This window comes from Nicotiana sylvestris, chromosome 7, assembly GCF_000393655.2.
Source record: "Nicotiana sylvestris chromosome 7, ASM39365v2, whole genome shotgun sequence".
Classification (NCBI taxonomy): domain Eukaryota; kingdom Viridiplantae; phylum Streptophyta; class Magnoliopsida; order Solanales; family Solanaceae; genus Nicotiana; species Nicotiana sylvestris.
In genome coordinates, this window is record NC_091063.1 from 52,121,163 (window position 1) to 52,134,557 (window position 13,395).

Consider the following 13,395-nt stretch of genomic DNA (forward strand, 5'->3'; position numbering starts at 1 on the left):
GACGCTTAAAATCAGCAGTATAAAAACAAAACCCCAGCTCCGTTTCAATTTCAATCACACTCACTGCCACACACTCCATAGCAGAGAGAAATAGCTGAGTGGAGCAGAGCATATCCATGGCTTCCATTGGAGCCTTAAAATCTTCGCCTTCTCCCAAAAATTGCATCAATGAGAGAAGAAATGATGCTACTCGTGCAATGTCCTTTCGAAACCTTTCCTTTTCGTCGTCTCATCTCTCTGGAGACAAGCTAATGTCTATGGCAACCTTACATTCTCAGCAGCGCCATTCCAGCGAGAGGAGGAGTCCACTGATCGTGTCGCCTAAGGCTGTTTCTGATTCACAGAATTCGCAGACATGTCTTGATCCTGATGCTAGCCGAGTAAGCACAAAATAGACTCTTTTCGGCTCGATTTTATCAATGATTTCGTAATCTTTATGCATATAGTATATATACCAATCTACATGGTGCAAGTGTGTGAAAAATAATATTTTTAAAAAAAAATATTTTCTCCAATTTATCACTAAAATGAGGTGATTATTGGATTGCGGCGATTGGAGGACATAGATCGTGGAAGAGATGGAGTGAATTGCTTCAGAGTGAAGTATTTTGACTGACTTAGTTCTAGATCCAAGATCCTCTCACCTCTTCCGCCTCTTTCTGACACATTATCACGTGTATAATTAAAAGTGTGCTAGGACTATTTGATTTTGTTTAATATTACTCAAAATTATTTGCTAAACATACTTCAAAGATTCATTATGCACATGATAATCATAAGCTTATAATTTTTTTACTTGGAAAAGAAGATAAAACAAGCATTATCTTCTGGAACTTGTAATCATTGGATCTGACTATCTGAGCATGAGCCAGGGCATTAGAATCCCGAGTGTCGCTGTCAGGCATTGTTCGTAGTGTCTGTCTCACCTACTAATCCTTAAACCATGCACCTTTTAATTGCAATTACTAGCAGATTGCCATTTCAAGTTGTCAACTTTAAAAAGAAAATGTCAACTTTGTAGTATTTTCATTAAAAAATAATATGAATCTTGTTATATTATGGGTTAACTGTATTGACTTATTGTTTCCAGAAAGCCTTGATTGACAATAGCTTAACTAGTAAGTATGATTTATGTCTTCTTAAAAGCGAAGTTAAACTTGCATTGTTAATGCGATTTGATGCAGAGTGTTTTGGGAATTATTCTTGGAGGTGGAGCTGGGACCCGACTTTATCCTCTAACTAAAAAAAGAGCAAAGCCAGCAGTTCCTCTTGGAGCAAATTATCGTCTGATTGACATTCCTGTAAGCAATTGCTTGAACAGTAACATATCCAAGATCTATGTTCTCACACAATTCAACTCTGCGTCTCTGAATCGACACCTTTCACGGGCATATGCTAGCAACATGGGGGGATACAAAAATGAGGGTTTTGTGGAGGTTCTTGCTGCTCAACAAAGTCCGGAGAACCCCAATTGGTTCCAGGTAACTCTTTGTTCCTGCTGCACACAATTCACATATCACTACTGTTATTGTTATTAATTACCGGAGATAGATCTCATCCAATTACTGTGAAGCATATATGAAGCACTTAAAATACCTATTTTCCTGAGCATTCGAGGAGCTGTTTAGACATGCCTTATTTGAGAAGTAATTTTAGGTCTCATTTCGTGCATGACACCTGGAATTAAGCTGCTACAAGATTTTACTATTGATATCAAGCTAGTTTACTTCACAAAGAGGCATAATGCACGCGTACTTGACTACTTGTCTGTAGGGGACTGCTGATGCTGTCAGGCAGTATCTATGGTTGTTTGAGGAGCATAATGTTCTTGAATTCCTCGTACTTGCTGGAGATCATCTATATCGAATGGATTATGAAAAGTTCATTCAAGCCCACAGAGAAACAGATGCTGATATTACTGTTGCCGCACTGCCAATGGATGAAAAGCGAGCCACTGCATTTGGTCTCATGAAGATTGACGAAGAAGGACGCATTATTGAATTTGCAGAGAAACCGAAAGGAGAGCAATTGAAAGCAATGAAAGTAAGACTATCATAGTTCTAATGCTTTTCAATACAAAACTACCCACAAAAGAACTTACAAGCATGTGTTAACTCGTGTTGTGATGTATTTCAGGTGGATACTACCATTTTAGGTCTTGATGATGAGAGAGCTAAAGAGATGCCTTTTATCGCAAGTATGGGTATATATGTCATTAGCAAAGATGTGATGTTAAACCTACTTCGTGATAAGTTCCCTGGTGCCAATGATTTTGGCAGTGAAGTTATTCCTGGTGCAACTTCGCTTGGGATGAGAGTATGTATTTCTCTAGAAGTTACACTTTGCAATTATTTTTACTTAAAACTTTTGCAGTGTACAATGCATCAAAAATTGCATCATCCTTCTATACTATACCTCTAAAGCAATCTACTATTTGTGGGCCTCATTGTCTCAACGTCTTGAGTTCTCTTCCAAATATGGTTATGAACATGATCTCTCTACTCTTGTGCAGTTTTGTGTAGCCCTTCTCAAGTTTTTATATGTTTCTTTCTAGTCTCTTTGTTTCTTCAAAATGTGGAAACTCAAAAAGGAAAGATGAATTATGAGCTAAATTATATTTTAAATTATCAGTTTAACTTTGTTAAGAGTTATTTCAAGAGGTCTTATGCATCTGTGCTCTCAGGTGCAAGCTTATTTATATGATGGATACTGGGAAGATATTGGTACCATCGAAGCTTTCTACAATGCCAATTTGGGCATTACCAAAAAGCCAGTCCCAGATTTTAGGTAATCCTCTCATCTCAATGAGATAGTTCTCTGCAGTTTTCATGGTCTGTTATCCCACTCGCTTGGATTAACCACTGTTGTCTTTAATATTTAATGAAGCTTCTATGACCGATCAGCTCCAATCTACACCCAACCTCGATATCTGCCACCTTCAAAAATGCTTGATGCCGATGTCACAGACAGTGTCATTGGTGAAGGTTGTGTGATCAAGGTAATCATTATTGTTTCAAGGCCTCTACATTTTCTAAGTTGCATTTCTGAAGCCGTCGGTTGCTCTCCATCTCTAAAAGCCATGGTTGCATGAACATCTCGTTCTGGTCACTGTAAGTATGTTATTCTTGACAGCAAACATGTGAGACACATCTTGATGTGTTCAATGTTTTCCATGACCTCATCCATAATCCACGTTCTTTATAATTGAAATCATGCTTACATACAATAGAAAATGAAGTGGAGTATACTGAACTCTCTCCTCACTGGGATGTGCTTGCATTTTCTTCTCTCCTTAATTTGCCATCAAGGAAGCAGAGGGAAAATGATCGGAGATGTTAGATGTTATAGATCTTAATTTTTTTTTGCTTTTTCCTGAAAATTTTGAATACCTCGATGCTACTCCCTCTATTTTTATCTAATTGTCATAGTTTTATGCAGTATGAAGGATAAGAGTGAAACTAAATTATGGTATATTTTAGAGAAAATTAGTCCAAAATATGACACCTAAAGTTAGCTTTTTGATAATATTGAGGTAGCATGAAATTAAGAAATCACTGACTAGTGGAGAATGGACAATATTTTTGTGACTGACCAAAAGGGGAAAGTAAGACAATCTTTTTTGGATGGAAAAAGGTTGTTGTTTATACTACCTTGTGTCTGTGGAGAAAAAACTGAAGTCTTGTAATGAAACGGATCCAGATTTATTGAAATGGACATCGCAGATGGATAGCCAATCCAACTAGGTTATGGTTGAGTTGTAGCAGTAATTATTGTTATTTTAGGCCCTCGAGGAAGGGAGGAGGATGAAGAGAATTGCCCAGACAACTGTCAAACTGTCAACCATCTCTGTCCTTTTCATTTTTTTTTATCAAACTATGCTCCAGAAAACGGAGGAAAGTGATGTACCAGTACATACTTGTCAGGCGCTGTTTCTCATGGAATCATTTTTTGTGTGCAGAACTGTAAAATTCACCATTCTGTGGTTGGGCTCAGATCATGCATATCAGAGGGAGCAATTATAGAAGACTCGCTTCTGATGGGGGCAGATTATTATGAGGTAAAGCTAGGAATTCTCAGGTTACCGGAAAAAGAATCTAATAATATACATGGGAACGTGAATTTGACTTTCTTCAGTTAAAACTTACTGTTCTATATGTGATCTACCATAGATCAAGTTGCCTCAAGTCAAATAACAGAGGATAAATAAAATACTACTCTGGTGGTTCTCTTACTGCCTCCGTTAATTATTATGGACTCACTTTCTATTCTTTATTGGTCCAGACTGATGCTGACAGGAGGTTCCTGGCTGCAAAGGGTAGTGTCCCAATTGGCATTGGCAAGAACTCCCACATTAAAAGAGCCATTATTGACAAGAATGCCCGTATAGGGGACAATGTGAAGGTTAAATTCCTTGAATTTTCATGCTTCTCTGATTCTAGATTTATGTTTGGAGTCGTCGTTTAAACATGCAAAATATGTACAACCATGTGTTCTCGACAGCATATGTTCAAATATAGTCACTTTATCACGTGGATTTTTTTTTCGTGTTCTGGCTGACATTGTGAGCTTGAGTGCTGATGTGGAATTTTCTTTCCATAGATCATTAACAGCGACAATGTTCAAGAAGCGGCTAGGGAAACGGATGGATACTTCATCAAGAGTGGGATTGTCACTGTTATCAAGGATGCATTGATTCCCAGTGGAATTATCATCTAAACAGCCATGCGGTAGAAATCTTGGCTTAAACATGCTACTTTTATTTTGCTTTGCTGTAGAAATCTAGTGTACATCCTACTTTTATGTAGCTAGATACTTCTCATTACCCCTACAAGAGAAGACTAGATGCTGTAAAAATATTCGTCTAAAATAAAAACCGGTGATTACACACAGCTCTGCTTAGCTCTCGCTTTTGCTTTATTTTTCTTGTGTATCGTCTCTGAATGTCTATAGTGAGACAGAAATACTAGGTCTCACTCAATTTTCCTAAAGTGTTTTTAGTGATACCTAACCTTCACTGACGCTTTGCTTCACAGCTTACCCTTTTAATGTTAAAAAGTAAAAAAAAATAAACAAAAAATAAAAACTTGAGCAATTGAAGCAGGTAGAGTAGAACAATGCAAAACCGAATACTACTTTTCAACACCAAGTTCCATTTAACTAAATCATGCATTAGAAGAGTCATTACAAGAAATGGTGCAGAACAAACATAAAATAATTCGAGAAGAACTTCTGAAACCCCTAAGAACTATCAAGTTACAAGTTTCTGCGCATGTTCAAGACAAAACTTGCTTTATAGGAAAATAAAATAAAAATAGAACAGTGTTTCTTGGACATTCTTTTTTAGCTAGAAACATTATCGACGGGAAACAAACATCTCAAAAGGATGCAAGCCGTCAAAGGCTGGAGTGAAACCAGGTGCATTATACTTGCTGCTGCCCTTCTTGCTTTGACCAACTGCATTATCTGTTGCTGCACCAACGTTCAAGATTTTAGCAGCTGCTGTTGTATCTTTGGAATTCATCTTCTTCTTCTTGTTTCCCAGTATCTTAACAGCTGGTAGAGGCAATGGCAGTTCGTCGCCAAAGTAGTCGGCACAAATAACACTTGCTGATGAATGAAACAGAGGCATTCTTTACCAAGAATGCAGAAATATGGGATTTGTTTGGAAGAGAGATTTTGGAATGCGACGAGAATTTGTGAGGATGGAAAAGTAATGCAGGTAGTCTAACGTATATATAGAGGAGGGAAGTAAAATTAGAGTTAAACCAAAACCGGAGTGGAATAGGAGTTGATTAAGCCAGTTCTGATTGGGAAACGAGTTGCTTAATTCTACTCCTGCATGGAATAGGATTGCTTACTATTGGTCCGTTTCACTTCAAAATATCTGTTAGGTTAATTCGATCCTGCTTTCACAAAAAAAAATAAAAAAATTAGAACTTAACAAAAAGAAGTGCTTATCCTTGCAATAACAAGAGATTTAGAGAAAATAATTGTATTACATCAAACTTTAATAAGCATTAGGCGTTACCCCTAGTTTCATAGTCCAGTATGAGCGATTCATTGAGATTATGCGTCTTGCTGTTGTACATCTCTCCATTGCGTCAAGTTATTTATGAGTGACAATTGTCCTATTTAAGCTTTGGAGGCCTGGATTAATTAAATTCACTTGAAAAATATCATAATGACAATAATTGAAATAGCAATTCCAACTTTGGTTATAATAAATTAATAAAGGAATTTTTACCAAATATAGCAAAGGTTAACACCTAATTTATTTTAAATAAATACCATTTAAAAAAATTATATTCTATAGATACCTTTTAAGGTTTATAGTAAAATATTTAATTTTGGTTTCCTTCTAGCCCTAAGCCACTAAATACGCTAATCAGTTACACTATTTTCTTTATCTCTCTACTTTGATACATCACATTCTCTTCCCCCATCCCATTAAAATTTCCGATCTCCTCCTCCTTCCATCGGATTTGTGCAAAGCCCACTTCAGAGCAGTCGCCGACATTAAACTGATTCTTGTGCAAAGCCCCCATCCCATTATAATAGATGCACTGATTCTTGAAGATTGCTATGTTCAAGATTCTTACCAACAACAGCAGCAACCGACATTAAACTGATTCTTGAACATCAGCCGCCGACATATAATCCAGTTGGTTTATTCTTGAACAAAGACGATGGAGTTTGGGGTTGAGCAATTTGATTTATGTTAATATATTTCAATGTATTTTCATGTATTTCATTGTATTCATTGTAATTCAATGTGTCTCGTTGTATTCTATGTATTTCATTGTATTCACTGTCTTTTTTTCTCATTGTATTTCAATGTATCCCTCTGTATTCTATGTATTTCATTGTATTCACTGTCTCGCTATATGCCATGAATGTATTCATAAGTTTTTTTTTATTTAACATAATTTATGTATTCAGACGTATTATATAATTTCTCTAAAGATTGCTATATTTTTAGGGTATTTTTCGGTTGAGAATCTTTTTTATAACTGAAAATATAAAATTTGTGTGTTATAATTGAGTTTGTTGAGTTACATTAGGAGTCTATTATGTTAATTGATTCGCTTTCCGTTTTAAAAACAGTGTAATCCCTATTTCATGCCGTAAATACAGTCGAATACAATAATTTGTCCAGCTGTAATCTCATGTTTCACTCCATGAATATAGTCGAATACACTCAAATACAACAACTAATTAGCTGGACTTCCCTGATTCATGCCTATTTTTGCTACTGTATTCATGAATACAATAGCTTAAATACATCAAATACATCTTATAACCACATAAAAGGTATCTATAATCCATAATATAGCAAATGGTATCTATAGATGGCTAATTACTACTAAAAGATAGTGCTTTGTGAAAATTTCTCATTAATAAAGTCTATATTTTTTACTTTTGGTCCGGCGCTTTGCCGGACCTTGCACATAGTGGGAGCTTAGCCCTATATTTTTTGCTTTGTCCGCATAGAGTGTTATTAATTTGAGCTTTGTATGCGGCGAAATTAGAGGTCTTGATTTCTCGCTATCAAGCCACTTCGGAAGAATGCCTCGAGACCCCGAGGACGTGAAGCCAAGACCGAGTTCCCTCCCTCGGGCTCGTCGGGGCCCGACTCGAAGAAGACAGAGGACGGGGCTTAAACAAAAGGGAAAGTTCCCTAGGCACAAGGCTAAGTCTGACAGGGCCGGCCTATCCAGAGCCTACGTCGAAGCATGGCGTCTAGCCGTCACATCTCCATACTTTACAATTAATACCCATGTACTATAGCCGGATTCCCCTCATATATAAAGGGAACCCACACTACCTTGTAAATGGCTGATGTTGCTCCAACTATTTCTCCACAAGATCAATAATATTTCTCTCTCTTCTCTCTAACTCGCTTGCTCTCACTGGCTCGAGGCCACTTTAGCATTTATTGCTTTCTTACTTGTTCTTTATTTATCGCTTGGCCTTGGCCATATGGAGTTTTGTTATCCCCGATAGCTCGAGCTCGACCCGGATATCGACCCTGAGGTCCCCCATCAACCAGTCCTATACCTGGGCAGCAAGCCTCTCGGTTTGATTACTACCTCGTTTTAGCTTGCATTTCATCATTAAACTTCATACTCCTAGCATCATCTGCTCTAACAACTAGCATAAAAATAGATCACGTATTTTTAGAATCTCATTTACAAATTTAATTGTTGTTACCATTTTTACGGTAAATAGTTTGGCGCCCACTGTGGGGCTAAAAAATAATAGTGATTATTTTCTTGTTGGTTTCATTGCACAAACGCAAGTTACCTTTCACACTTTTTCTTGTCCAATATCTCTTGATTTCCGGTCAAAATGTCTGGCTCGGTAAACAGAATCAAGAACGACAGCCTCGAAAACCATGGGGAAAACGGCGGGGATGTCTCGGCCGCTGGAGTGCCACCACAGAATCCCAATAATGCGCCCGGATTCTAGCGGACGCGGATTCACAAGACGCACAACAAGTCGACGAAACTTCCCACACCGACGGAAGCATACACCACAGTAACCGACAGGAAGCCCAAAAAACCCCAGCCCGGGAGGAACAGGAAGTTAGTTTTCATGTTATTTTTGAAATGTTGCAGGCACAACAGTTGGCCATTGCTCAGTTTCAAAGCCATCCAAAGACTCCCAACACATCAACGCCAGAAATAGCTCCCCCTCGCCGAGCAAATGCTCGAAAGATCAAGCAATAACGGGTCCATAGCCGACCCTGCCATAGTAAAGATGCTCGAGGACCTCACCAGAAGGATTGAATCGGGTGAGAAAATGATTGCAGCCAATAATAAAAAGGCTGAGACCTACAACTCTAGGGTCGATCAGATCCCGGGTGTGCCCCCGATCCTCAAGGGCTTGGATTCGAAGAAGTTCATACAAAGGCCGTTCCCCGAGGAAGAGGCCCTGAAGCCCATTCTAAAGAAGTTCAGAATGCCGAAACTCCCTAAGTACAATGGTACCACCGACCCTAATGAACACATTACTGCCTACACCTGCGCAGTGAAAGGCAACAATATAAAGAATGACGAGATCGAATCCGTATTGCTGAAAAAATTCGGAGAAACACTTTCGAATGGGGCCATGATGTGGTACCACAACTTGGCTCCCAACTCCATAGATTCATTCGCCATGCTAGTAGACTCCTTCGTAAAGGCACATGCCGGAGCCATCAAGGTAGCAACGAGGAAGTCTGAAGTTTTCAAAATCAAGCAGAAAGAGAACGACATGCTGCGAGAGTTCATGTCCCGCTTTCAGATGGAATGGATGGAGCTACCGCTAGTCTCCGACGACTGGGCAGTGCAGGCCTTCACCCAAGGCTTGAACGAACGAAGGTCGGTGGCTTCAAAACAGCCAAAGCAGAACCTGATCGAGTATTCGACCGTGACCTGGTCGGACGTCCACAACCGGTATCAATCAAAGATCAGAGCTGAGGATGACCAGTTGGGAGCCCCTTCGGGCTCCGTATACCCAAATAGACTCCTGGCAAAGGAATCAAAACCAAACAAAGAAAGGTACCAGTCGTACCTCGAAGATAGGAGGAACGCCCCAAAGCACAACCTACCTCGCAACGATCGGAGGGTGGACCGAGGACAGAAACCTCGAGGGCTCATCAACAGAACCAGGTTCGATCGAAACATAGTGCCAACGAATGTGCCCCACCTATCGGAATACAACTTCAGCGTCGATGTGTCGGACATCGTGTTCGCTATCAGTAAGATCAGATATGCTAAGTGGCCCAAACCAATACAGTCAGATCCTTCGCAGAGGAATTACAACTTAGTATGCGAGTTCCACAACACGCACGGCCACAGGACCGAGGATTTCTATCAACTACGATAGGAGGTGGCTCGACTGCTCAACAAAGGACACCTCCGGGAATTCCTTAGCGATCGAGCCAAAAACCAGTTCCGAGAAAGGGAGGCAACTGTCACACCTCTTTTTTACTACACCCCCGGAAGGGTATAAATAAAAGGAGTTTTTCCAATTAAAGGACAATCGAAATGGAATTTATTGTTAAAAGATTTAGAGTCGCCACTTGGGAGATTTATGGTGTCCCAAGTCACCGGTTGAATCCCGAATTGAGGAAAACTTGACTATGTATTATAGTCCGCGAACCAGAAATCGAGTAAGGAATTTTGTTAACCTGGGAGAAGGTGTTAGGCACTCCCGAGTTCCGTGGTTCTAGCACGATCGCTTTGATCATACTTGGCTTATTAAATTGTCTAATTACTCATTTTAGAACCTTTGTGCATTTACCTCTTTTAATTAAGAAATTATCTTGAAACGGGTCACGCGTACGTGTACCCATTTATTTGGCACGTCAAAAATCATGTCACGCAAATGTGTCCACAATTAATAACGCTTTATTAAGAAAAGTTTGGCCAAAGTTGCGCGAACGCATACTCCGGTTTTGTTTTTAAGATCATAATCATGTCACGCGAACGTATCCACAACCACGATAATATATTAAACGTGCCTAAAGCAAACTACGATAACTTGTTATTTTATATCTAAATCATAAGAAATTAGTAGAGGGCCATGCATTTTAAGATTTTATTTGGAACGACGCACCTCTGATCTATATTTGAAAAGCCCAATTAATTATCTAAGGAAAATTTGCGAACATTTCTACTTGTTTAAACTAAGGGTTCTACCCTACAAGTTACTAAACGCATTGTATTAGAGAATTAAAGACCCAAAGGAAAACTATTTCAAACACCATTGAACAGACCCCTTTTAAAATGTCTTTAGAAATTGGGCTCAAACCCAGCCCAATTTTTGATGAAGCAAAGGAGCCCAGAGGTCTGTATTCGACATACCATTCAGCTGGGCCTGTGTTAGGCCCTAGTTTTATGCCCCAAATTTTATGCCAATCAAGGAATGAAAATTAATGATATTAATTTGGAACATGAAATTGACTTAGCAAACTTAAACTCCGATTTTGAAATATCAAACACCAATTACCTATCTAGCTTTCTAATCTTAACTATTCCCACATGAAATGACCAAATAAACATTCTGACCACAAATGTCCAAATAAAGCAATCATCTGATCATTACGCCTGAAACCAGTTTTTAACTAGTTTCAACATTAATCTGAACCTTGACTTCAAGAGTGAACATGCTTACAAAATAGAGTCTGGGTAAATTGATATACATACAAGCCAATACTTAGCATTTCAATGAATTCAAATGGTCATCACAACTAAAACTACATTGATCTTCAACACAAACTAAACAGAGGTATACAACCCCCAAAGCATTAAATTAAACCTCAACGCCTTAACAACTCCTTTACCCAGCACACATTCAAACTCATTAGAAGAAAACTAAATAGCTAGAGTCCATAGTTCATTTATCACTACAAAAAGCAGATTTGCTACTATAGGTTCAGAGAATAAAGATTCAGAAAAGAAGGAAGGAGATGAACTAAATTATGAATAACAAACTAATGCTAAGCTCTACAATTCCATTTTTTATTTCACCCTTCAAGTCAAGCATTCACCTTATACAAGTTATAGAGCGTGTACCTAGAAATTGACAAGAAAAAAGAAGTGAACACTCAGCAGTAAACAGCAGAATTCAGCACCAGCAACACCAATGCAAACCAGAAAAATGGATACGAAACAGTACAAGACAGTCTTAATCGAACAATAACCCAAAGCAACCTCAAACCAAATTTCAAACACCCAAAACTCAATTCATTTCAGCACCAGATTAATCAGAAATTCTTCAGAAGTTAAAAGTCTTTGAAATTATAGAAGAGAATGCAATGGAACAGTAATTTTTGTTCTCAAAGTCTATGAAAGTAGTAAAATTTTTGCAGTTTCTGTATTTTTAGATTTCCAGCTCTCAAAAAAAAATCTCTTCCTTCAAAGGCAAGAAAAGCTGCCTTTATAAGCAAGGCACTAGGGCAGCTAAAGAAGGATCAGACTTGCACCGAGACCCTTTTCATATTTTTGTTTTTGCTACTTAGTCCCTGAATTTTTGGCTTGTTTACCAAGTAAGCCTGCTTTTCAGCTTCCAGGAAGCTTCCTATTCTGTTATCAAGGAGATTCCCTCAACCAAATAGCCAAACTAACCCTCATGCCCCGGTTATTTTCCCTTTTAATCCAATGGGTATGGGTCAATGCTGACCTAAGGTGAACCAGATATGGGCTTTCGAAAATCCCGGGCTAGTCCCCTTCTTTTGGACCTAGGTCCAAGTGAGAAGTTCAGAAGAGACTAGAGAGCAGAAAGATGAAAGGCAATTAAGATTTCATTCAGCCTTTCGAACCAAATGCTCTTAATCGCCCCAAGACTAATGGGAACAATCAAACAAGCTAAACTAACGAATTCAAACAAAACTAAAGAAGCTAATAACTAACCACTATTCCTGATTTAAAAAGAAACATATGCAACAAAGAAGAAGAAGAAGAAGAAAAGTAGAAAAAGAAAAAAAAATGGGATAGAGAAAATACTAGGAAAACCTGCCAAGTCGAACGGACACAAATCTTGAAATAATCTTCAAACGAACCTCTGATTTTTGGTCGAAATAGACTTTAACCATGTGTTCTCGACTGAAAACACGCGATTAAAGTCGATTTCAAACTCAAAATCTCGAGACCCTGCTACTCTGATTTTGGGACTTAGGGCTTGAATCTTTGATCTAAAATTTGAGAAACTTTAGGAGGATTGGAAGCAAACAGGGTGGGGATTCAAGATGAGGAGGGGGAGGTGGTTGTCTGGTGTGATTTTGGACCCGATTGGACGAGTTAGGGTTTCGGTCGTCCTCTTCAATCCAAGATTCGAAGAGTTTTGGTGGGATTCGAGGGAGATGGTTTGGGGTTTTGGAATGGGGAGATGGAGGGGAATCATGGGTGTAAATTTGGGGTCGATTGGAGCACCGCCGCCGGCGGAGACGATTTCCGGCAGGCAGTTTCGACGGGGGTGATGAGGGTCTGGTGAAGGAGATGAAAGGGGGCAGGGGGGCTGTTTGGACACTGATATATCAAACTGACCCAATCTTCAGGATCGTCCGATCAAGAAACTTTGACGGTCCTGATCTGTTGCTAATGAAACGGGGTCGTTTTAATTTAAAGGGGGGGAAGACCAGACCGGGTTAAGGTGGTTTGGGCCGGGTGAGGGGGTTTGGACGAGTGCGGGGATGGACGACTTGGGCCTGGGGAATTTCGAATACAAATGGCCCAAATCAGGGTCTTCTAAATCCAACTCTTTTTATTTTCCTTTCTTTTGATTTTTTTTCTAATTTCTTTTAAAATCAAATTTAAAAATTAAAAATTAAAATAAGACTTAAATTAATTTCTAACCAAATTATCCTATCAAATTGAATTAACTAACCCTAAATAATGCTCACCACCACTA

The 13,395-nt window shown here is 38.9% G+C and overlaps 1 protein-coding gene across 1 annotated transcript; it reads left to right on the forward strand.

The window, feature by feature from the left end:
• Window positions 1–21: 21 nt before the first annotated feature.
• Window positions 22–4,889, forward strand: LOC104219530 (glucose-1-phosphate adenylyltransferase small subunit, chloroplastic/amyloplastic). The gene is made up of 9 exons (XM_009770223.2): window positions 22–380; window positions 1,185–1,481; window positions 1,774–2,043; window positions 2,137–2,316; window positions 2,684–2,787; window positions 2,887–2,998; window positions 3,959–4,057; window positions 4,282–4,401; window positions 4,600–4,889. The coding sequence occupies exons 1-9, from the start codon at window positions 117–119 to the stop codon at window positions 4,714–4,716; spliced, it is 1,563 nt and encodes a 520-aa protein (XP_009768525.1). The 5' UTR covers window positions 22–116; the 3' UTR covers window positions 4,717–4,889.
• Window positions 4,890–13,395: the final 8,506 nt, after the last annotated feature.